The following is a 25,807-nucleotide window of genomic DNA, read 5'->3' as shown; positions in this document are numbered from 1 at the left end:
TGATTGTTTCATAAGCATACTTAAATCTAAGTTAGATGATCTTATAGCTGTTTGATATGGAAGTTAAGACTACAAAGAGTCTAAATTCAAAGTATCTTTTTGTTTTATCTGGTCATTGGTATCTGTAATCTTCCCCAGGATTTTTTTTTTTTTTTTTTTTTTTGACAGGTAGAGTTAGATAGAGAGACAAAGGTCTTCCTTTCCATTGGTTCAACCCCCAAATGGCTGCTGTGGCTGGTGCGCTGCAGCCAGTGCACTGCACCGATCCAAAGCCAGGAGCCAGGTGCTTCCTCCTGGTCTCCCATGCGGGTGCAGGGCCCAAGGACCTGGGCCATCCTGCACTGCTTTCCTGGGCCACAGCAGAGAGCTGAACTGAAAGAGGAGCAACCGGGACAGAATCCGGCACCCCGAGCGGGAGTAGAACCTGGGGTGCCGGCGCCACAGGCGAAGGATTAGCCTAGTGAGCCGTGGCGCCGGCCTTCCCCAGGTTTTTAGATGTCTGCTTAGTATTACAAAGCACTCATTTCATGAATGATTTTTATTTTTTAGTGTCCAAGACATCATACATTTTGATAAGTTGTTAATTCTGTGTTTAGTGTGTGGTTTCAGTTGTTGTGGGTGATTTGTAATAGAAAAACATGACAAGTACTTTTATTCTTGTAATTTTGTTTTGAGAAGATACTATCCTAATCTATGTTTTTGTAATTAGTACACGAAATATGCTTTTAACAAGTAATACAATATATAGATCACTTATTTTTATATACATGTTAATATTATTTAAAAATGTTTTGTATAGGCAGATGCACTCTGTGCACTGGATATTTTAAGTTGTGCTGGATTTATAAATCACTTTGGACGTTCAATGTCTGTGGAGAAGATAGACATTAGTCCAGTTTTGCTTCAAAAAGGAACCACAAAAATTGCTCTATATGGTTTGGGTAAGATGATTTTATTTTACTATTATATTAATAAAAATTATTTAAACAGTTGGAAGAGTGATATTTTAGAGATGACTTTGTACTCATTTGGAATAAAGTGAGGCAAATCTGATTATTCCTTACTGGAAAAATATGTAAGGTTTTGGTAAAAACTTTTTAGTATTTAATGAAGACCAATAGCTGTTAATACTTTTTTTTTTTAAGATTTATTTACTTATTTATTTGAAAGTCAGAGTTACACAGAAAGAAAAGGAGAGGCAGAGAGAGAGAGAGAGAGAGAGAGAGAGAGAGGGTCTTCCATCCACTGACTCATTCCCCAGTTGGCCTCAACAGCCGGAGCTGTGCTGATCTGAAGCCAAGAGCCAGGAGCTTCTTCTGGGTCTTTCATGAGGACTTGGGCCGTCTTCCACTGTTCCACTGCTTTCCCAGGCCACAGCAGAGAGCTGGGTCGGAAGTGGTGCAGCTGGGACTTGAACTGGCACCCATATGGGATGCTGGCACTGTAGGCGGCAGCTTTACCCTCTATACCACAGTGCTGGCCCCAATACTTGCTTTTAATAACAGCTTTGATGAAAAACATAATTTTCCTTTGGTATATATTTAATGTTTTGTTGTTTTATTTTTGACTCAGTTATAGAATCCTGGAAATATAAATTATGGGATAATCAGCAAAATGCTTTTTGATACAGATTAAACATCCCTGGTCTGAAAATCTGGAGTGCTTCAAAATCCCGAACTTTTTGAGTACTGATATAATGCCATAAGGCAGAAAATAGTACATCATGAAACTTTATTTTATACATGGAATATTATAAAAGTTATAAAATATATGAAATTTTCTTCAGACTATGTGTATAAGGTACATATGAAACATAAATTAATTTTATGTTCAGACTTGTCCACTGTACATAAGATTCCTCTTTATGTGTATATAAATATTCCAAGTTTGGAAAAAATCCAAAATCTGAAACACTTCTGGTTGCAAGCATTTTGAATAAGGGATACTTAACTGGTACTTAGAATGTACAGAAAGTTAATAGTACAGGGCCCTGTGCCGTGGCTCACTTGGTTGATCCTCCGCCTGTGGCGCCAGCATCCCATATGGGTGCCGGGTTCTAGTCCCAGTTGCTCCTCTTCCAGTCCAGCTCTCTGCTGTGGCCCAGGAAGGCAGTAGAGGATGGCCCAAGTGCTTGGGTGCCTGCACCTGCATGGGATACCTGGAAGAAGCACTTGGCTCAGCTTTGGGTTGGCGTAGCTCCGGCCATAGTGGTCATTTGGGGGGATGAGCCAACGGAAGGAGGACCTTTCTCTCTGTCTCTCTCTCACTGTCTAACTCTATTTGTCAAATAAAAAAAAAGTAGTGCAAAATAATATTACTAGGATTATTAATGAGAAGTTGAATATAGTTCCCTATTTTATTTTAAAGGTATGCATGCCTAAAATGGAAAATGTTCTTTAAAAGCAACTAACTGGTGTTATAACAACAAACTAGAATAATACTCACTTAAAAATGATTGTAGAATTCAAGTATATCCCTAAATAATAAAATCAAATACTTTGAGAAACACATAATTTAGAAGCAAAATATATTCAGTTTTAAAAGCCAAATAAGAAACCAGTTTAAAAATATTGTGATTTCCATTTCAGGGGCCATTCCAGATGAAAGGCTGTATCGAATGTTTGTCAATAAAAAAGTGACAATGTTGAGACCAAAAGAAGATGAGAACTCTTGGTTTAACTTATTTGTGGTTCATCAGAACAGGTAAAAGTAGTTTCTGAACAATTTTGAGCCAGATACTCAGGTTCCCCAGATCCCCAGATCAGTGTTGGTAAGCCTACCTGTTTTAGAAAAAGTGCTCTTATTTTTTCAAGGTTTTCTTTTTCTTTATTTTTTTTTTTTTTTTTTTAAGGTCAATCGATCTATCTATCTATCTATCTATCTATCTAAAAGGCAGAGTTACGGGGTGGGGGATCTATCTATCCATCTTCTATCTGCTGTTCACTCTGCAAATGGCTGCAATTGCCACGGTTGGGCCAGGCCTAAGCCAGGAGCTAGGAGCCAGGAGCTTCTTCCAGGTCTTTCACATGGATGCAGGAACACAAGGACTTGAGCCATGTTATGCTGCTTTCCCAGGCAGTTTAGCAGGGAGCTGGATTGGAAGTGGAACAGCTGAGACTTGAACCGGCTCTCATGGGATGGCGCACTCAGGCAGTGTGGGTGGCTTTACCTGCTGTACCACAGTGCCAACCCCTTTCAAGGCTTTCATGAAGGATCAGGCAGATTGCTTTGTGTGACTTCATTTTGAAAATGTTTTTCATATATATTAGATATATTTTCTATAAAAAATATAGGTATATATTATATACCTATAAAAGAATGTTTGGGGGCTGGTGCTATGGCATAGTGGGTAAAGCTGCCACCTGCAATGCCAGCATCCCATATGGACACTGGTTTGAGTCCTGGCTGCTCCTGTTCCAATCCAGCCCTCTGCTATGGCCTGGGAAAGCAGTAGATGGCCCAAGTCCTTGGGCCCCTGCGCCTGGGTTGGAGACCTGGAAGAAGCTTCTGTCTCCTGGTTTCAGATTGGCTCAGCTCCAGCCTTTGCGGCCATTTAGGGAGTGAACCAATGGATGGAAGATCACTCCTCCCCCGCCCTGTATCTCAAATAAATAAATAAATCTTAAAAAGTGTTAAAAAATGCTTGTACTATATGACAAGGTGTAAGAATAACCATAAAGTGAATAACTCCTAAATTTAGCAAAATTACACCCAATACATTATCCATCCTCTTCCCTTCAGCGTCGCAATATTTCAGGGGGTACATTATTTTCAATTTTGAGTTAATTTTTCCATTGCTTTTTTTATTATTTAAACATATAAATGTCCATAATTGATACTTTTTTTACTCTTGATTTACCTGGAATCATACTGTATATTTTACAGTGAACTTATGTTCAACATGATGTTACTGAATTTGTCCCCTTGATACCTCGGAGGGTGATTTATTCTTACTGATGTGTACAGTTATACTTTTCCTCCTGTCAACATGTTTTATTTCTAGTGTTTTTGTGTTTATAAACCTTGCTGTTTTATACATACCTCCTGGTGTATATGTTTGTCCAGAATATGTAAATATGGTTAGATTGATTTTGTTAGTAGTTTTAAGAAGTTTGATCTGTTGGTAGGGGGGATGATTGATTGAAAGGAAGAGAGGCTTAACAAAGCAAGATTTATGTGATCACTGAAATAAAGCGTGAGGTGCCAGGAGCGAGGATATTGAAACTGATACAGAGGGCCAAACTCGGGAAGTTGTCAAGGAAGACTCCAGAGAATTGGGACCTGATGACATAATTTATTATTTACTGAACACATTATTGAATAAAGACTCATGCTATGTGCTGGGTAAAGCAAAGGCTTGAGGAGGTAGACTCATTTTGCATTAGGTACATTCTGCAGTAAATAGTGTGTTTTACAGAGGAACAGACCAGAGTTTTCATGTGTGTGGTCTCCTTATCACTTTTTTTTTTCTTGACAGGCAGAGTTAGACAGTGAGAGAGAGAGAGAGAGAGAGAGGGAGAGGGAGGGAGGGAGGGAGGGAGAGAAAGGTCTTCCTTTTTCCTTTGGTTCACCCCCCAAATGGCTGCTACGGCCGGCGTGATGCGTCGATCCAAAGCCAGGAGTCAGGTGCTTCCTCCTGGTCTCCCATGCGGGTGCAGGGCCCAAGGCCTTGGACCATCCTCCACTGCCTTCCTGGGCCACAGCAGAGAGCTGGACTGGAAGAGGAGCAACCGGGACAGCATCCAGCGCAGCGCCCCAGCCAGGACTAGAACCCCAGGGTGCCGACGCCGCAGGTGGAGGATTAGCCAAGTGAGCCGTGGCGTTGGCCTCCTTATCAATTTGTACCACTGGGAATTGTTCCTTATCTTGCTTAGGTCATTTCAATTCTACTACACTTTTTAGTCTGCTAGTAAAGGTATAAGGTGGAAGGAAAATTTCTAAGTGATTTTAAGAATTTAAGCCAGAATGAACAGTAGAATTGGCAGCATTGATAAGGGGAATAGTTACTGATGTGTCTTATTGCTGGAGATAGTAACCTTGATTATTTAATTAAGGGGATGTATAACAGTTTTCTCCAGTAAAAAATTCCTATTTTCTAATTTGTAATTAATAGATATTTGGGGGAAAATAGTTTGGCACTATGTAAATACCCTGTTTTACCTTAAACTTCTGCCCACTTAGTTTAACATCCATTCTTATCTTGTTTCCTGCAATTAATACTATAGTATCATAGTTGTGGTTTTTGATTTCTCTTATTTTTTCTATATTTGTTAATTTGAATTTTGTAAAGAGTATTTGTACATTTTCCATTTATTTACTAATTTCGTAGTTTATTTGTGTTATTATGTGGCTTTAAGTATCTTGATTTTATTCTTTGATAATCCATTACCATCAGTTTTTGCTGTATTTCCTCAGATTGTTTTCAGCCTTTCATGATGGCTTCTGTGTCCTGTCCATGTGCTCCTTCCTTTTTTTTCTTTTGCGCATATTCTTGGCTTTGTGGCACCACAGGTAATCCAGGCTCATCCTGTATTTTCTTGAAATTAACCACTTTTCTGAGCAACCCTGATATTCTTTTTTTTTTGAGGCTGGTGTTTGGAAACCTGCATATGGGTGCTAGGTGTGCTTACAGCTTCCAGAGCCATATCAGCCCTATCAACAAGGTTAGGAAACACAGATGTAGGAGTAATGACCCAAGCACACATATAGCTCTCTATTTCTATACCGCTGTATTTGTGTGTTTAAAAAAATCAAAAATTTATACTGATTCTAATCTGGCCCTATAAGGCCAACTTTATCTTCCTCTTTTTATTATTTATAACTTTTTTTAAAGAAGAATTATTTTATTTATTTGAAAGGCAGAGTTACAGAGAGGCAGAGGGAAGAGAGAGAGAGGTCGGTCTTCCATCCGCAGGTTCACTCTCCAGATGGCCACAATGGTGGGAGCTGTACTGACCTGAGGTCAGGAACCAGGAGCTTCTTCCCAGTCTCCCATACAGGTGCAGGGGCCCAAGGACTTGGGCTATCCTCCACTGTTTTCCCAGGAACATAGCAGAGAGCTGGATTGGAAGTGGAGCAGCTGGGACTCGAACCTGTGCTCATATAGTATCCCAGCACTGCAGGCGGTGGCTTTACCCACTATGCCACAGTGCTGGCCACATTTATAACTTCTTAAATGGAAGCCTGGCTCATATTGTCTACAATGTATTTATTTATGCCTTTCAATCCTGACTTACACAGAGAGCAATCTCAAAGCTACTGATTTCCACCCCTGTAGAAACCAGTTTGCCACCTAGAAAGCAGTGTTTGTGTAGGTTGTTTCGCTATTTCAGTCAAAGCTCCATTTTCCAGTTACTTAGTACCTTTCTTCTCCACTCCATTATTTTTACTCAAAGTAAAAGAAACAGGTGATATTAAAAACCACTGGACATATTTATATTGATCTGACTTTAATTTTCTGTCTTCTTTTTGGTGTATGACCAGACAACATTGTAGATTTTTAGTGTTGATAGAGCTCATGCTTTTCGGACTTGCCACAGGGGAATTGTCTGTAAAGTCTTTCATGACCTCTCTCCGAATGTAGGATTGACTGCTTTTTTTTTTTTTAGGTCACCTACTTGACCATCCTGCACCTTTGCAAACCCCTTGAGGTCATTCATAGATATTGAGTATTTCTGCGTTCCCAATCCGTTGCCATTTCTGGTGCATAGAAAATTGTAATAAATCTTTAGTGAATGGAGAAAGATCTGAATAGACTTGACTAATATGAAATTTTTCTGTTTCTGTGAATTTATACTATTTTCTTAAAAACCTTGGTATAGGAGTAAACACGGAAGTACTAACTTCATTCCAGAACAATTTTTGGATGACTTCATTGATCTTGTTATCTGGGGCCATGAACATGAGTGTAAAATAGCTCCCACCAAAAATGAACAGCAACTCTTTTATGTATCACAGCCTGGAAGTTCAGTGGTTACTTCTCTTTCCCCAGGAGAAGCTGTAAAAAAGTGAGTAATTGTTATATATTCTGAATCAATGTTGCAGAAGTTCTTGCTATAATAACTTAGTAACCATCCCATATGATCAGAGTACTGGCTGTGGTGTTATCCATATGATTGATGTGTTTGTGGAGGTTGATCATTCTGGGCAGTCTTTTTTTTTTTTTTTTTTTTTTTTTAAGGATTTATTTATTTGAGAGGCAGAGTTTCAGACAGAGAGAGGGAGAGAGAGAGGGGTCTTCCATCCTCTGGTTCATTCTCCAGATGGCCGCAGTGACCTGAGCTGCGCTGATCCGAAGCCAGGAGCCAGGAATTTCTTCCAGATCTCCCACACAGGTGCAGGGGCCCAAGACTTGGCCATCTTCTGCTGTTTTCCCAGATCATAGCAAAGAGCTGGATCTGAAATGAGCAGCCAGGACTCTAACCAGTGTCCATATAGGATGTTGGCACTGCAGGCGTGGCTTTACCCACTATGCCATAGTGCCGGCCCCTCTGTGTAGTCTTACTGTTTTTTTTTTTTTTTTTTTTTTTCAAATATTAAGCTATTGTCAACGAGAGCATCCACTGATATAGACTTTTCTGCTCATTAGGAAAATGCAAGACTAACATTTTTACTTATTAAATTTTAAATTAGATGCTATAAATCAGGGGTAGGAAACATCTGGTCTGTGGGACTTATAAGGTTGACAAAATCATTTGGTCTGGTCCTGCCAAGGCAGCTGTGAGTAGGACTCAACATTCAGTAGATCTGTAGCAGGCTAATTTTTAAATTAATGATTTTGTGTGGCCCACAGATGATGTTATAAATATCCAGATGGTCCTTGGCAGAAAAATGGTTTCCCTCCCTCTGCTCAGTGATGATTATCAGTGTCACAAAATCCATTTATAAAGGACCCTCTCCAAGAGCGTTTAATTGAGATTCATATGAGTATAAATGTAATATTACGTATTTCATTTTAAAGATTTTTCAGCAGAATGATGTGGTTTTTAAAAAAATCAGTTAAGAATGATTAAACTCAGTTTTTAAAGAAAACATTTATTTATTTGAAAGGCAGTTACAGAGAGGCAGAGGCAGAGAGAGACAGAGCAAGCAAGAAGAGGTCTTCCATCTGCTGGTTCACTCCCCAAATGGCTGCAACAGCCAGAGCTGGGCCAGGAGCTTCCTCCAGGTCTCCCACGTGGGTGCAGGAGCCCAAGGACTTGGGGCATCTTCTGCTTTCCTAGGCCATAGCAGGGAGCTGGATCGAAATTGAAGTATCCGGGACTTGAACCAGTGCCCATATGGGATGCTGGCACTTGAGGTGGTGGCTTTACCCACTGTGCCGCAGTGCTGGCCTCTAAACTCAACTTTTATAATGGCTTTTACCCTTTGAATGCACTCAAGTTTAATTGTTACGATAATAATAAGTGTAAAGAATATGGTAGAAGATGTATAGGTGTTGGATTATTCCTTCATGATTCTTTGCTGGCTCATCTTAAGTATGTGTGTACATGCATACACACATATTGCATATATATATATAATATATTCCATATACAGTACCCTCATAATCCTGATAGAATTTTATTACACTTCTTGGGATGTCTTTTATGAGACTTTATATTAGGACAGGAAAAGTGATGGATGAATGGATTTTATTCTGAGGAAGAAGAATGTTTACTGTTTTTAATCTGTGATAACATTAAGATTCCATTCCCCAAATATTTTTAAAGGTACAATTACATAAAGAAATAGTTTGTAGAAACCAAGTTAGAAATCTGATAACTTTGATGTGCATGTTTTCCTAAGATTTACATTATGACTAGGCTGACCCTTCTCTCCCTTTCAGACATGTTGGTCTGCTGCGTGTTAAAGGGAGGAAGATGAATATGCAGAAAATCCCGCTTCACACGGTGCGGCAGTTCTTTATGGAAGATGTTGTCCTGGCTAATCATCCCAACATTTTTAACCCAGATAACCCTAAAGTAACCCAAGCCATACAAAGCTTCTGTTTTGAGAAGGTAATTCTTTGAGATAAATCCATGAGCCCTACTTTACTTGAGAAATCACTTACCTTCTATCACATAATTCCATAGAGTGGTGGGAAACTTTTTTGTATTTATTATGGTCTTCTGAAGCCAGAAAAGAGCCACTATCATTCTGTGAATGAGTTCAGTAAATGAGTGTAGGTGTGTCAAACCTCTTTTTTTTTTTTTTTTTCTTTGTTTAAGTTATTGGGATGGAGGAATGCTAGGTAAAGCAAAAAGCTTTCATTGAACCCCTCTCCCAGTTCCTTTTCCTCCAAGTTCCAAAAACATACACATAATTTTGTCTCCTTTTTTCTCCTTAGTTGGTGACTTGTTCATTTTATTTGTGAAAGCAGGCAGTGAGTTTGGGGAATAGGAGGATGTTGTGACCCTTGGGGAAAATCCTTAGTTAGCCTAATAATCTCCATTAAGTATCCCATTAGCCCAAAAGCTACTTGAAATAAAGTCTTTTTTTTTAACTTTTATTTAGTAAATATAAATTTCCAAAGTACAGTTTATGGATTACACTGGCTCCCCCCCCCATAACTTCCCTTCCACTCGCACCCCTCCCATCTCCCCCTCCCTCTCCCATTCCATTCACATCAAGATTCATTTTCAATTATCTTTATATACAGAAGATCGATTTAGTATATATTAAGTAAAAGTTTTTTAATTATTTATTTGAAAGTCAGAGTTACAGAGAGATTTTGATCTTCCATCTGCTGGTTCACTCCCCAGATAGATGGCCGCAACAGCCAGGATTGGGCCAAGCTGAAGCCAGGAGCCAGGAGGTTCTTCTAGGTCCCCCACATGGGGGCAGTGGCCCAAGCACTTGGACTATCCTCTGCTGCCTTCCCAGGCCATTAGCAGGGAGCTGGATTGGAAGTGGAGCAGCTGGACTCCAGCTGGCATCCATCCAAATAAAGTCTTTAAAATGTGTTTGCTATTCACCTTGTAGCTTCTGTACACCTTGTACTTTCTGTTACAAGTAGATTGCCACCCTTAAGCTTCTAGAGCCACTTCTGAAGTTGGGTGAATGCACTAATAAAATGTGGGTTGACAACTCAAAGCCATTCATTGCTGACACTTACTCAGTTCTAACTCTGTGCTAGCTGTTTTACTTTATATTTTACTCTCAAAAAATCATGTAAGGTAGTGATAACAATAATCAATATGATCACTAGTATTCACTGACTGCTTTTATGTGCTGTGCATTTTTTAAAAAGATTTATTTATTTATTTGAAAGGCAGAGTTAGAGGCAGAGAGAGAGAGAGAGAGAGAGAGGTCTTTCATCTGCTGGTTTACTGCCCATCTTGGGCCATCTTCTGTGCTTTCCTAGGCTCTAGCAGAGAGTTGGATCGGAAGTAGAACAGCCAGGACTTGAACTGGGGCCCATATGGGATGCCAGCACTGAAGGCAGTAGCTTTACCTGCTATGCCATGGTGCTGGCCTCCTCTGCCACTAACTTTGATGGTTTCTGTGTTAAGCTTTACCAAAAACAAGACATTTTCCCATGGTACTCCAAAGACTTATATTATCTTTATAGTTGAAAGAGTATTTTTCCTGGTATTTCCAAATCAACCCCACTGAGTTTCATTGGGCTTAAAGTTGAGTGTATAACCCAAAATTTGATCCCTGAAGCTAGAAAAAATGCACTGGAAATGGAAGATGCATTGACTGATTTTTCCATTGATTTCATCCAGTCTTGAGTCATGTGCCATTCTCTGGCATCAGCTCTAATTTTTTTGTTTTTATTTTAAAGATTAATTTATTTATTTCAAAGGCAGAGTTACAAAGAAAAATGAGAGACAGAGATCTTCCATCCACTGATTCACTCCCCAGATAGCTGCAATGGTCAGAGCTGGGCCAGGCTGAAGCCAGGAGCTTCTTCTGGGTCTCTCACGTGGGTACAGGGGCCCACTTGGTCCATCCTCTGTTGCTTTCCCAGGCACATTAGCAGGGAGCTAGATTGGAAGTAGAGCAACTGGGAATTGAAATGGTGCCCACATGGGATGCTGCTGCTGCAGGCAGCAGCTTAACCTGTTACTCCACAATGCCAGCCCTAAAATAAAGATACTGGTTTTGATGTTTTTGTCATATGCTTTATTCTAAAACCATGTAAAAATTACGATATGAAAAATTGAAGCAGAGCTTTATATTAAAATTTTCTGCTTCTTTCTCTTGGAAAGTTTTAATCCTTTAGTTCAGCCTTTTTAACATTGTGATACCAATAGCATAGATTTAAATTTCTAGACTCTAGGTAACTGAATTTTCTTAAGAAGTGCATTTCTGAGCTCTCTTAGGGGCTTTATCCTTTTCTGAGACCTTGAGATTTGTAGAAGCTACTTCAATGATTTTTTTATCTGATGTAGAACTTTCAATTATGCCATGTGGTTCTGTTGAATGGCTTAGAAAATATACATCTATACCTTTAGAAACATTTTTATTTACCATAAGTCCTTAGTGATCTTTCAGTACTTTTTCCTGGGAGCAGATGTTGATAGCATGCTAATATGGCATCTCACACTTAAATCTGTTTCAGGTATATTATTAACATTAAAGAACATCTTGTTCACGTAGATACATCTGCAGTAAGAATTTAGAAACTTAGATAATGTTAAAATTATCGTAGATCATCCTTGAATGATCCAGCTTGCTTCAGTTGTACTTAAAAGTGGAGAAATTTTACTGTATAGATGCTAGGTATAATTTTTTTAAAATTTTTTTTGACAGGCAGAGTTAGACAGTGAGAGAGACAGAGAGAAAGGTCTTCCTTCCGTTGGTTCACCCTCTAAAATGGCTGCCACGGCCGGCGCGCTGTGCCGATCTGAAGCCAGGAGCCAGGTGCTTCCTCCTGGTCTCCCATGTGGTGTAGGGCCCAAGGACTTGGGCCATCCTCCACTGCCTTCCTGGGCCACAGCAGAGAGCTGGGCTGGAAGAGGAGCAACTGGGACAGAATCCGGCGCCCCGACTGGGACTAGAACCCTGGGTGCCAGTGCCGTAGGCGGAGGATTAGCCTGGTGAGCAACGGCACTGGCCATGTATAAGTTAATACTACTCATATCTTTCAAAATGAGTGTGTAATATGTGTCACATACCTAGTTGTTACTGAGGACAGAGCTGACAAGGAGACTTGAGAAAACAGGCTGTAAAAACCATTGTGGGACAAATCAAGCCAGTAGATTTCATGCTAGGTTTAAACAGAAGAATGTTGTCCTACTCCTTATCAGCATGTGACCTGCCACCCAGTTACAGTGAGAAACAAACTGATCTTTTCTCACCTTTTTATTCTGATCTTAACAATGACCCAGGCTTAATTCCACAGATTCACTCCCCTAATGGCAGCAACGGCTGGGGTTGGGCCAGGCTGAAGACAGGAGCCAGGAGCTTCTTCCAGCTCTCCCACATGGATGACAGGGTCCCAAACACACAGGCCATCTTCTGTTTCTTTTCCCAGGCCAATAACAGTGAGCTAGATCAGAAGTGGAGCAGCTGGCATTTGAACCAGTTTCCATATGGGATGCCAGTGCTGCAGGGGGTATCTTAACCCACTGGGTTTTAGCACCATCCCCAGCCCTAGGTTTTTAACTTTGGCTTAGTTGACATTTTAGACTAGATAATTCTTAGCTGCAAGAAGCTGTGTTGTATACTGTAGAATGTTCTGCACTGTTTTCCTTGTCCTCTGCCCACTAAATGCTAGTAGCACCCTTCCCCCAAGTCATGACAATCAAAAATGTTTTCAGTATTGTGACAAAATCACTTACTGGATCTAGTGTACCTAAATCCTGTGGACTTTGAATGGAGGTGTGGAATTCGAGAGGAATGTTTTTGGGGTCTGATCTAAAAAAAAATCCATGTGCATTTCAATATCCTGAAGTGTCTCCTTATGTTTTCTTCCAGTAGTTTCAATCTTTCAGATCTTACAGTTTGGACTTAAGTCTGCTTTGTGTTGATTTTTCATTCATGGTGACAGTTAGGGTGCTAGTTCCATTTTTCTGGATGGATGTGGAGATCCAGTTTTCTCAGCACCATTTACTGAAAAGACTGTACCTTTGTCAATGATCAGTTGGCTGTATCCTGTTCCATTGATGTATATGTCTGTTTTTATGTTACTAGAAGTACCTACGGATTCTGGCCTGGTGACAGGACTATTAGTATCTGCCTAGTTTGAGTTTTACCTGCACAGTCCTAAGGCACAGGCTGACTGCCCAAGGATGGGGGAAGGGTGATGAGGCAGCCCATTGATTGCCCAGTCTGACAGTAATCTGCCTCACACCTGGTCTCACAGTGGCCAGATGCTGTGCAATCTTGGGGATATATACCAGTCCCACAAGAGTCTGTTTCACTGGGACACAGGTTTCTGCCTGATGCAGGAGGATGTCTGGAAGCTAAGGTTGCAAGCACTGGTCTAGCGCTAGAGGCCTTTGGGCTTTATCAGCCTCTGGTTCTCACAGCCGCAGCCTGCTTTGACCTCCAAAACAAGGTCTTGAGTTTTCTTTCCTGCCCTATTTCACAGTGTCTGGTTTCTTGTCCGGTGGTCTGCTGGGGTTGGGGAGGGATGGTGAATTCTGATCTTTCTACCTGGCTAAGAATGGTCCAAAATCTATATATATGTATGTATATAGGTATATATTTGAAAGGCAGTTACAGAGGGAGGGAGAGACAGAGATCTTTATCTTTGGTTCACTCCCAAAATGGCTGTCTATGTTTAGAGTTGGGCCAGGTTGAACCCAGGAGCTTGGAATTTCATTCAGATCTCCCACGTAGGTGCAGGGGCCTAAGTACTTGGGCCATCTTCTGCTGCTTTCCCAGGTACTTGGGAGCTGGATCAGAAGTGGAGCAGCTGGGACTTGAACCGGTGCCCATATTGGATGCTGGCATTGCAGACTGCAGCTTACCTCACTGTGCCACAATGCCACTCCAAAAGGACCCAAAAATCAGTCTGCTGGCACAATCCTGGGAGGATGTGGGACCCTATCAGATCTTGATTTTTAACATGGTAGGACTGGTACTGTATTTCAAGTCTAAAGTCTAAACTGTCCTCCCAAGCAGTAGATGTTTCTGTTTACACTGTGCTACCTGTTGCTGGGAGATGGGTAATACAACAACTCTTCCCTTCCTGTTTTCTTTACTGTGTCTTTTCTTCTATTGTACTAAAACCAGGCACTGTGATCTTTCACCTGGGTTCTGGAGCTGTTGTGAAAGCTACTTGGTGTGTGAATAGCTGTTTAAATTGCTGGCTGTGGGGAGAGGATCACGGGAGCCACTACCCTGGGAAGCAACAGATGATAGCTCAAATTTTGCTTTGCCCCTCTGCTGAACCATTCAAGAACAGAACTCCTGTCCAATTATTCTCTCTTAGCCCTTGACCTAGTACAAGGCAAAAAAAGTGCAGTGTGATGTTTGAATGCAAAGAATTGATTATATTCTTACAGATTCATGCCATCTAATCACTAGTACATGTGGCTATTTTAATTTAATTTAAATTACATTAAAAATTCACTTCTTAGGTCAGACGTATGGCACAATGGTTGAAATACTGCTTCTGCATCCCATATTGAAGTGCTTGGTTTCCATTCTGGGCTCTGCTACCTATTACAAGTTTCCTGGTACATTCTAGAAGGCAGTAGGTAATGATGCAGAGTACCAGGATCCCTGCCACATGCCACACATGTTGGAAATCCAGATGAAGTTTTTTTTTTTTTTTTTTTTTTAAGATATATTTAATTATTTAAAAGGTACAGGAGGAGAGACAGAGAGAGATCTTCCATCTACTGGTTTGCTCCCCAAATGGCCACAATGGCTGGGGCAGGACCAGGCCGAGACCAGGACCAGACCGGGACCAGAAGCTTCTTCAGGTTCTCCCATGTGGGTGGCAGGGGTCCATCTTCCATTGCTTTTCCTAAGCCATTAGCAGGGAGCTGGATCAGAAGTGGAGCAGCTGGTCCTCAAACTGGCACCCGTATTTGATGCTGGCATCCTAGGCAGCAGTATTACTTTTACACCACACCAGCTCCTAGATGGAGTTACTTACTTCTGTCTTTGGCCTAACCCAGCTCTGGCTATTGTAGGCATTTGGGGTGTGAACCAGTGGCTGGGAGATCTGTTTTTCTTTCTGCCATTCAAAGAAATAAAATAAATAAAAAAAATTTAGTTTCTTACTTGTAATAGCCATATTTCAAGTTCTGTGTATCCATATGGTAATCATATTGAATTGTGTAGATATAAAACATTGCAGAAAGCTCTGTTGGACTGCTTTGTTGTAGTTTAAAGGACAAGATCAGAGGGGACAGATGTTTGGTACAGCAGTTAAGTTGCTTCTTGGAATGGCTGCATCCCGTATTGGAGTGTGTGGTTTAAGTTCTGGCTCCTTCAGTTATGATCCAGATTCCTGCTATATGCACCCTAAGAAGCAACAGATGATGGTTCAAGTATTTGAACCTCTGCCACCCATACCAGAGATGCGGAATCAGTCCTGGGCTCCTGGCTTTGGTGTGGCCCCAAACCCTACTGTTGTGGGCATTTGAGGAATGAACCAACTGATGGAAGATACTTATCTCTATTTCTGTTATCTCTCTCTCTCTCTCTCTGCCTTTCAAATAAAAAAAATACATAAATAACAAAATTTTAAGGACAAGATTACAAAATTTTAGACTTGAAAGAGATCTAAGGCCAAAAGCACTTGTTCTGTATTGTTCTTGAGGTCATAAACAAGGTATAAGATGGTGGATTTTAATTCCAACATAAGGATTTTCTAACAGCTACAGTCACTCAGCTATAAAGTTGCCTGTCTGAAGATAGCTAATCACTATGCACACAAGCATTTGTGAAAATGATTCTAGTCCTGCCTCCTTGTAACTTGATTCTCACCTCAGGAAAAATATAGAGCAATTTTTTTGCTCGAATTTTTTTCGAAGTCTAAATTCTATAATATTGTTCTCTTCTAACATGAGACAACCTCAGGTATTTCTAAACATTGCTCAGATTTTCTTTTATCTTGAACTCTTCCAAGAGAAATAATCCCAAATGCTTTACATGTAGACTCCTAAATATCCTTGTCAGTCTCTTAAGGGATGCTATTACTGAAAAATCTAGATTTCCTTGGTTTTAACTTGGTAAGATGAAGGAACCTATATTGAAACATGAATAAAGAATTGGAACAGGAATAATGTTTCAGATTTCTTCTAAAATAATTACTTAAGAGGCTGAGATTTTATTAAGAACTTTTGTGAAGGTAAACATTAAGGAATAGTTGTTAGTGGGAACATTGCAAGATGTGCTTTTTAAAGGCATTAAACATCTCCTAAAGTGGCCAGTGCTGTGACGCAGTGAGTTAAAGCCCTGGTCTGAAGCGCTGGCATCCCATATGGGTGCCGGTTCTAGTCCCAGCTGCTCTTCTTCCAATCCAGCTCTCTGCTATGGCCTAGGAAAGCAGTGGAAGGTGGCTCAGATCCTTGGGCCCCTGCACCCACGTGGGAGACCCGGAAGAAACTCCTGGCTCCTGGCTTCGGATCCGTGCAGTTCTGGCTGTTGACACCATTTAGGGAGTGAACCAGCAGAAGGAAGACCTCTCTCTGTCTCTCCTTCTCACTGTCTATAACTCTACCTCTCAAATAAATAAATAAACTCTTTAAAAAAAAAAAAATCTCCTAGGAAGTAAAGATGATCATGTAGTACAGGAAAATTCCTGTGGTATTTAGCTGATTTAAGGTAAATTTAGTATTTGTTTTTAATTTTTAATATTGTTTTTCATTTTGAGATTGAAGAAATGCTTGAAAATGCTGAACGAGAACGTCTGGGAAATTCTCGACAGCCAGAGAAGCCTCTTATACGACTGCGAGTAAGTTCTGTTTATATGAATTAAACTTTATTATAAATAATCTTTAGAATGTAATAATTTTTTTTGATTTATTGAAGAGTAGTAAGGGGAGTGCGTATGGTAATAAGAATAATCACCATTGAGGCAAAATAATGAACTACAAAGATTTGATTTTAACCATAGTTTGATTTGTTAGGGTTGATATTTTTCCTTGTTTTTGTCATTGTATAAATATTTTATTTAATAGATTGGCTCATATCTGTGACTTTTCTTTTGCTCTCACTCTTCTTGTCCTGTTCTAGGCATCTGGACCTTGTGGTCTCAAGCATGTCAGACACACTCTTTCCTCCCTCTAGTTGCTGAAATGTCACCTCACTGAGGCCCCAGCATAATAAAGCTGTCAGCCCCCATACTTCTATCACTCCTAGTTTCATGTCACTTCTCCTACTATGTATAATTTATTTATGTTATTGTTTGAATTGTTTCCTGTGCCTATATGTGTGCTTTTCCATTGTGATATAAACAAATAAATATCAATAGACCATTTCTTTGCCACTGTGCTTTTGCTTTCTCCTAGCTCCTTCCTTGTTTGTTTTCATTCTGTTCTAAGCCCTTGAGACACATGTGGCCTATCTTCTGTTATTTAGTCCATTGCAATCAAGTTTAAATTGTAACCTTCAGTCATCAAATCCAGTAATTTTTTTTCTCATCTTACTCTTTGGCATTCTTTGGATTGTCTTTATCCCCTCCTATCTCTTAGTTAACCTTCTTTTCAGTCAAGACATTTGTTTTTTTGTTTTTTGTTTTTTGTTTTTTTTTGACAGGCAGAGTTAGACAGTCAGAGAGAGAGACAGAAAGAAAAGGTCATCCTTCCGTTGGTTCACCCCCCTAAATGGCCACTATGGCTGGCGCACTGTGCCGATCTGAAGCCAGGAGCAGGTGCTTCCTCTTGGTCTCCCATGCGGGTGCAGGGCCCAAGCACTTGGGCCATCCTCTACTGCCTTCCTGGGCCATAGCAGAGAGCTGGACTGGAAGAGGAGCAACCAGGACTAGAACCCTGCGCCCATATGGGATGCCGGCGCCGCAGGTGGAGGATTAACCAAGTGAGCCATGGCGCCGGCCCCAGGGCATTTGGTTTTAATGATTGTCTCTAGAGTGTTCACTCCCAAATACATATATACATAGCATTCCTTGTTGATCTGTATGTCCAGGGTCCCCTAAAACCTGATACTCAGAGTGTGGTCCTTAAACCAGCAATGTAGCATCATATGGGAAACTGTTTAAAATGCAGAATTTCTGACTCCATATCAGACTCGCTGCATTATAACAAAATCTCCAAGAGGTTTTTCCTATATATTGAAATTTGAAAGTCTTGGGGGTGTAGTGTGTGGAGGTAAGGTCCAGAGCCAAACTGCTTAGGTTTGGTTCTGGAATTGCCTTTAGTTGTAGAACTTTGAACAACTGGATCTCTTGTTCCTTGGTTTGTACTTTATACACTTAGGCGGTCCCAGTGACTTCAGTAATATCTGTTGTATAGTAAACAGTCTGGTTCCGTTTCTCTATCCCACTGTTGTTACTATAGTTGGACCACTGTTGTCACCTACAGACCTATACCTGCAGCATCCTATCTGAACTCTGCCTCCAATTTTCCCTTTCCTTGCCATGAGGCCTCCCTCTACACTGTGTCAAAATGTTCTTCCTAAAGTAATCTTGCACATCTATCCTGCTGACAATTACTTGATCCTATACTAACAAGAACAAGTGTAAACTTTTTAGGAGAGAACCCAGAATCTACAGGATCTGGTCTAAATGAACTTCTTTGATGACTTCTTCCTTTTCCTGTCCATGCATCCTAAGCTGCAGTCATATGGACGAAGTTACTGCACTCTGGGTCCCATGGAGTTATTTAGCCATGTGGACCCTGCTGCATAGAAGGCACTCCCTTCCTCCTTTCTTTGTACCTCCTTCAGCATCTGCTTGAAGCTTCCCTCCTCAAAGAAGCCTTTTTTGGCCTCCCCTCAGGGTTGTTGCTTCTTCCTTTGTATCCTCATTCTATATTGCACAGCTTCTTAGAGCACCATTTACTGTCTCACAATTATTTATTAATTTTTTTTTTCCCGTCAGTTTGTGAATGTCTTGACTACCAAGATTTGTATCTCTAGCCCTTAATGGAATGCCTAGAATATTGAGGGTACTCAGTCAATTTGGTGTAATGGATGAATTTTGTAACTCTTAGGAGCAGAGATTTATGAATATAGCTAGTGTGGAGTGTAATTGTTAATGTGTCTGAGAAATTGTGGGGAGACCAATAGCTTTAGCATTGATTATTTCCTCTTTTATAACATGGCAGCTGTAGAGATGGTCTGGATAATGCAACGTCATTTTAGAGGAACCACATGGTCTTCATCAGGCAGGGATATTTCTCATCTATTCCTGCCTGGTACCATTAGAATTAACCAGATTTAGTAGAACATTGGCATTCCTTTTCCTAAGCGCAGTAAATTATTAGTTCTGTCATGAAACCAAAAGCCAGAGAGTTGATGTATCTAATATGGTAGAAGTATATTGTATCAACTACCGGATACCTATTAATTCATTGAACAAACCTTACTGAGTAGCTTCTGTTAGAGATGCTGGGGGACACAGCGATGATAAACAGGTGAGGTTTTGAATTTGTTGAGCTTACAGGAGATGGAGGCGTGACGAGAGACGTGATAAACAAATAGGAAATAGATGAACAAAATGAACGAAAAACTTTGAGCATAGTGCTAAGTGTGATGAAGAATGTAAGTGGGTGGTGCTTAGGTTAGGGAGCACTCTGAAGAGGCTGGTGATGTGGGGCAGGGCTGGTGCCCAAAGCATACTTTGAGAACTGCTAGTTTAGGAAAATTATTTATAAATATCTCTTCAAAGGAGAGGGAGTATTACTCTTAGTAAAGGTCTGTTTACCACTGTAGACTTCCTTAGAAAGAGCCTGCCTTGAGAGAGGTTAATTCTAATGAGATACTATGTTTTAAAGGTAATAGTCTATTTCCTTCTGCTCATCAGTTTGATTTTTTTCTTCCTGAATTTTTTCAACATTTATCGTTGTTTATTGTAAAGACACATCCTTAAGATAAAGGATTAATTAACATATGCATCTAGGACTTGTATTTTATTTTAGTAGGGATTTTTCTTCCTTTTTTTTTTTTAAACTTAGAATTTTGTTTAGAAATCCTGCCTCCTTTTCAGGTGGCATTTCTGGTATGTACTGAGACTGTTAGTGTTGTTGGGAGATGTAGTTTTTCCATTATTGTGGAAATTCTTGCTATGTTTTGTTTGATCCATTAAAGTATTTTACTTAAGTTTATAAATCTTGAAGCCATTATTTTCTCAGTAGAATAAATAATATAACACTGTCATAATCTTTAAAATGTATTATAGAGAGTAGGCCTTTAGCCTAGTGGTTAAGATTCCCATATTGCACCTTGGAGAGCCTGGCTTTGATTCCCAACTCTGGCTCCTGAGTCCAGCTTTCTGCTAATGCAGACCCTGGGAGACAGAACTGATGGCTCAAGTGATTAGGGAGCCTGGGTTGTATTCCTGAATCCTGGCTCTGTCCCCATCCCAGCCCTAGCTGTTTCAGACATTTGGAGAGTGAAACAGCAGATAGGAGGTCTCTCTCTCTCAAAATAAATAAAATTAATTAATTAATTTATTAAATATTTAGTTACTTATTTGAAAGGGACAGTTACAGAGAGAGAGGGAGAAAGAGAGAAATCAATCTTCCATCTGCTGGTTTACTCCCCAAATGGCTGCAACAGCGAGGGCTGGGCCAGGCCAAAGCAGGAGCCAGGAGCTTCATCTGGGTCTCCCAAATGGAGGATTTGAGCCATCTAGTGCTTTTCCAGGCACATTAGCAGGGAGTTGGATTGGAAGAAGAGCAGCTGGAACTCGAACTGATGCCCATATTGGATGCCAGTGCTGCAGGTGGGGGCTTTACCTACTACACCAAAGCACCGGCTTCAAAATAAATAAAATTTAAAATGCATTTTAGAAAATTAATTTATGAATTAAAAATATTGAGCATAGACACTGAAAAATGAGTGTGTTTCTCAACAATTACCAATTATTTCCTAGCCTTCATAGATTATTCTGTAATTACAGGTGGACTATAGTGGAGGTTTTGAACCTTTCAACGTACATCGCTTTAGCCAGAAATTTGTAGATCGGGTAGCTAATCCCAAAGATGTTATCCATTTTTTCAGGCACAGAGAACAAAAGGTAAAAACAGGTAAGATAGTTATTTTTATAAGCTAAAAAGTATTCTTTTAAAGTTTGTGCTAATCAATTTTTAGTAACAAAAAAAGTATAAAGTAATAGGGGAGGTGTTTTAGTATGATTGTGGTATCTTAGGCAAATAAAAATAATTAGAATAATTATCTTCATCTTCTACAATTAAGTAACAAGTACTTTTACACCTGTGTATATCAATGAAAAGATGGAAGGCTTTCTCTGGAAATGTAGTTTCTTGAAACAGTATTGCTTAGTAACAACATACACAGACTTTAGAGGTTTATTGCTCACAATAAATATTGATTACTTATTATACTTTTTTAATGTTCAGAGAATTTTTGTTTTCAAATTTTGAATTAAGTATTTTGACTAGAGTGTACAGTGGTTTGGGAAAACTTCAGACTTTTAAAGAGGTATCCCATAGTTTGATCTTTCTAATGTTAGATGTAATTAATTTCCAATTAAATTTCACCAAAACAAATTGCCCCTTTTTTTAGAACTTAAGTAGCAAGGTCATCTGACTGAAACAGTGCCTTTTCATAAGACATGCTAATCTTTTTAAATATAGTCTCTTCTCCTTAGAGATATTGAATCAGAGAATTTTCCATAGAAACATGGTCCTTCTTTCCCAATAAACTACCTAGATTTTTATTAGCCCAAATTACTGGGCTTTTATTTTCGTTGTCAAATTGTAATCAGATACCAAGTATGCTCTGAATTCAACCTCAAACAATCATTCAAATATTTAAATGGGACTCACATAGTAGTTTTTAGGAAAAATATCCATTTATAGAATTTTATTTTTATGCTCTAAATTTTAAATACTTTCTGATAATGGTTTACTAATTGTATATCCATTTCTTTAACAGTTATAGGGAAACAGAATATATAACTAGTAAACAGAATATATAACTAGTACCTTATTTTACTTGAGCTTAATCCCTAGTGAGTTTTGTTTTAGTAATCCCTTTTTTTGTTTAAACAAAAATTGCTCAGTGGGAACACTTCTGTCTTATTGGAAGCAGTCAGTAATGTGTGACACTGTATAAATTACTTAATGTCTTTGGTGTATAGTTTTCTTTTTTTTTTTCTTTTTTAAGATTTATTTATTTGAAACTCAGAATTACACAGACAGAGAAGGAAAGGCAGAGACAGAGAGAGAAGTCTTCCATCTGCTGGTTCACTCCCCAATTGGCCACAATGGCTAGAGCTGTGCTGATCGGAAGCTAGGAGATTATTCCAGGTCTCCCATGCAGGTACAGGGGCCCAAGGACATGGGCCATCTTCTACTGCTTTCCCAGGCCATAGCAGAGAGCTGGATCAGAAGTGGAGCAGCCGGGACTTGAACCAGCACCCTTATCGGATGCTAGCACTGCAGGCGGTGGCTTTACCTGCTATGCCACAGTGCCAGCACCTGTAGTTTTCCCATCTGTAAATCAGGATAACTATTTGCCGGCCTCATAGGATTGTGAGGATCAGATGATATATTGGATGTAAATGATCTTTACATAGTGTGTCATAATAAAATGTTGTGATCATATTTATGAAGTAATATTAACTCGCTTTCCTTCAACTTCAAAAACATTTTTATTGGCCGGCGCCGTGGCTCAATAGGCTAATCCTCCACCTTGCGGCGCCGGCACACCGGGTTCTAGTCCCGGTCGGGGCGCCGGATTCTGTCCCGGTTGCCCCTCTTCCAGGCCAGCTCTCTGCTATGGCCAGGGAGTGCAGTGGAGGATGGCCCAGGTGCTTGGGCCCTGCACCCCATGGGAGACCAGGAAAAGCACCTGGATCCTGGCTCCTGCCATCGGATCAGCGCGGTGCGCCGGCTGCAGCGGCGGCCATTGGAGGGTGAACCAACGGCAAAGGAAGACCTTTCTCTCTCTGTCTCTCTCTCTCACTGTCCACTCTGCCTGTCAAAAATTAAAAAAAAAAAAAAAAAAAAAATTTTTTATTCAGTTTGCAAGAAACACACTGAACTTTGAACTGCTATTATTTCTGGGCCTTTGTAGGTACTTTTCCCCTGCCTGAAAAAAAACAAAACAAAACAAAAAAACAAAACAAAACTTTTATTTGAAGTGCAGAGGCAGAGATCTTCCACTGTGGTTAACTCCCCAAATCTTTGCAACAACCAGGGTTGGGCCAGGTTGAAGCTGGGAACCCAGAATTCAGTCCAGGTTTCCCACATGGGTAGCAGTGGCTCAGGCATTTGAGCAGTCATCTGCTGCCTCTGCAGGAAGCAGATCAGAAATGGAGGAGCAATTACTCAAACCAAGTGCTCCGATATGTGATGTGGGTATCCCAAGCAGCACCGTAGCTGCTATGCAAAATTCTTGCTCCCTTTTTTCTTCTTGTCAATGAATCCTGTGTATTCTTCAATCGTTGATTTCAATGGTATATGCATTGGATACCTGCACTTTATGTTAAGCCTTTTTTGAGAAGAATTAATTGCTTTCTTCCATGTGTCATATTCTCTTATGCCTCTAACATTCTACATCATTGTACTCATGTATTCTCATGTACAGAGATCCTGGCTTTTTCACATCGTTGTGTTTTCAGCAGCTGCACCTACTAGATAACACTCAGCGTTAACTGACAGAGGTTATTGTCAGAGTAGATACTGGTCCCCTGTGTCCTGACTTCCTGCCCAGCATTCTCTCTTCTGTACCTGCTGTTTCTGGAGACAGTGTTTTGTTTAAGGATGCAGCAGATGGACTTTAAGCATGCTATTTTTTTGTCTCACAGAGAGTTAAGAAAGATAAACAGATTAAATTGATAGTTCTTTTTTTTTTTTTTTTTAAGATTTATTTTATTTATTTGAAAGAGAGGTAGAGTTACAGAGAGAGGTAGAGACAGAGAGAGAGGTCTTCTATCCACTGGTTCACTCTCCAGGTGGCTGCAACGGCTGGAGCTGTGCCGATCCGAGGCCAGGAGCCAGGAGCTTCTTCCGGGTCTCCCACTTGGGTGCAGGGGCCCAAGGACTTGGACCATCTTCTATTGCTATCCCAGGCTATCGCAGAGAGCTGGATCAGAAGAGGAGCAGCTGGGACTAGAACCAGTGCCCATATGGGATGCCGGTGCTTCAAGCCAGGGCTTTAACCCACTGCGCCACAGCGCTGGCCACAAATTGATAATTCTTACTGTTTCATCACATTCTTAAGTGAAACTGGCTTGATTTGAACTGTGAGTATGTGGTGTGACTGATAGTTTTGTGTCACTCCTTTGACTCATCCCAAGGATCTGGCAGTTTTATACACAAATGCCTTTATAAGATCAGTGCAAATGTCCATACAGTGAAAAGACAAATAACATTGTGTTTTCTGAAAATGGATTTTACACTGAGAACTCCCCAAGTGTCTTGAGAATGCCTGCCCCCCTCCACCCCACACCAGGTCTGTGGACCACCTGTGAGAACAGCTGTCAGGCAGATTACTTAAGGATATGGAAATGGGATACTGACTATTAGCAGAAGACCAGCTATTGGCAAAGACAGCTCATTTTTATGCCTCAAAATTTACTGTGTTAAGGAAGCTACAGTTGATAGTTTGGCCACACATGAGCAACCTGCCATGAGTTTAGCCACTTTCCCATTATAGAAGCTACTGTGTATTTTTGATGGAACTTTTTTTTTTCTAGGAGAAGACATCAACTTTGGAAAGTTTATCACAAAACCTTCAGAAGGAACAACACTAAGGGTGGAAGACCTTGTAAAACAGTATTTTCAAACTGCCGAGAAGGTAATTTCTTACAGTTCACAATCGTTTTTTCATTCCTAAAACAAATGTTTATTGAGCTCCTATCGTATACCAAGCACAATGCCAAGCCCTGAGAGGGGACTCTGAGGAATGAGCCTCGCTGCCTCTCAGCTGGATCCACTCAGGAACACTGCAGCGGTGTTAATGACCCACGGCACTCCCTTGGCTCTAGCCAAAGGGCTCCGCAGATTCCAGAGCAGTATGTGACGTGACGGGTTGGCAGAAATAGCTGAATACAACCCAGTTCACATTTTGACTGATGGCCATCTCATAATAGCAGATTTAGTTTAGGATATGTGTAATTGATAGTTGAAGCAAAATGAATGCTCAAGATGTGTCTCTGAAGTAAGTAGGGTGACAGGCTTATTACATTGATGTGTAGTTACTGCATACCAAGAAAAAAATACTGCTTCAATGGTTAGCATCATCATGTGACTGTTGTTGTCCTCTTTTTATCTCTACATAAAGGTCTTAATCCAGGATTTGATTTGCTTTTCTTGCACTTGGGTGTAATTTCAGAATTACCTCATAAATGCAGTGATAGTGAAGCCCCTCAAACTTATTAGAAATTGAGTATCCATGTTCCAAAATGCTTGGAATCAGAAGTGTTTCAGATTTGAATTTTTTTTCTTTTAGATTTGTGAATATTTGTGTATATATAGTGACATATTTTGTGAATGGAACCTAAGTCTAAAAATGAAATTCCTTTATGTTTGATAAACATCTTAGCCATATAGCCTAAAAGTAATTTTACATATTCTTAGTGCATCTTTGTTTTGACTGAGACCCTTCATGTGAAATCAGTTATGGAACTTTCCACTTGTGCTGTCAGGTTGATGCTGAAGAAGTTTGGATTTTGGAGCATTTTGGATTTTAGGTTTTCAAATTAGACATGTGTAGCCTTTATTGTGAGGATATGCTACTCTGAGATCCTCTGGTTATAGTCTTTTCC

General features: G+C 40.2%; 1 protein-coding gene across 4 annotated transcripts in view; it reads left to right on the top strand.

Moving 5' to 3' along the window:
- The window catches only part of MRE11 (MRE11 homolog, double strand break repair nuclease), an 85,507-nt gene that overhangs the window by 9,433 nt on the left and 50,267 nt on the right, over positions 1–25,807 (top strand). For all 4 annotated transcript variants that reach the window (XM_008262535.4, XM_002708627.5, XM_008262533.4 and 1 more), the window contains exons 6-12: positions 800–941; positions 2,589–2,703; positions 6,822–7,007; positions 8,828–8,999; positions 16,766–16,846; positions 20,972–21,098; positions 24,737–24,837. In XM_008262535.4, the coding sequence (XP_008260757.2) occupies positions 800–941; positions 2,589–2,703; positions 6,822–7,007; positions 8,828–8,999; positions 16,766–16,846; positions 20,972–21,098; positions 24,737–24,837 (924 nt within the window). The remainder of the gene's footprint in view (positions 1–799; positions 942–2,588; positions 2,704–6,821; positions 7,008–8,827; positions 9,000–16,765; positions 16,847–20,971; positions 21,099–24,736; positions 24,838–25,807) is intronic.

Source organism: Oryctolagus cuniculus, chromosome 1, assembly GCF_964237555.1.
Source record: "Oryctolagus cuniculus chromosome 1, mOryCun1.1, whole genome shotgun sequence".
NCBI classification, from domain to species: domain Eukaryota; kingdom Metazoa; phylum Chordata; class Mammalia; order Lagomorpha; family Leporidae; genus Oryctolagus; species Oryctolagus cuniculus.
The sequence above is the reverse complement of the archived record's forward strand: the minus strand, read 5'-3'. Positions and strand labels throughout refer to the sequence as shown.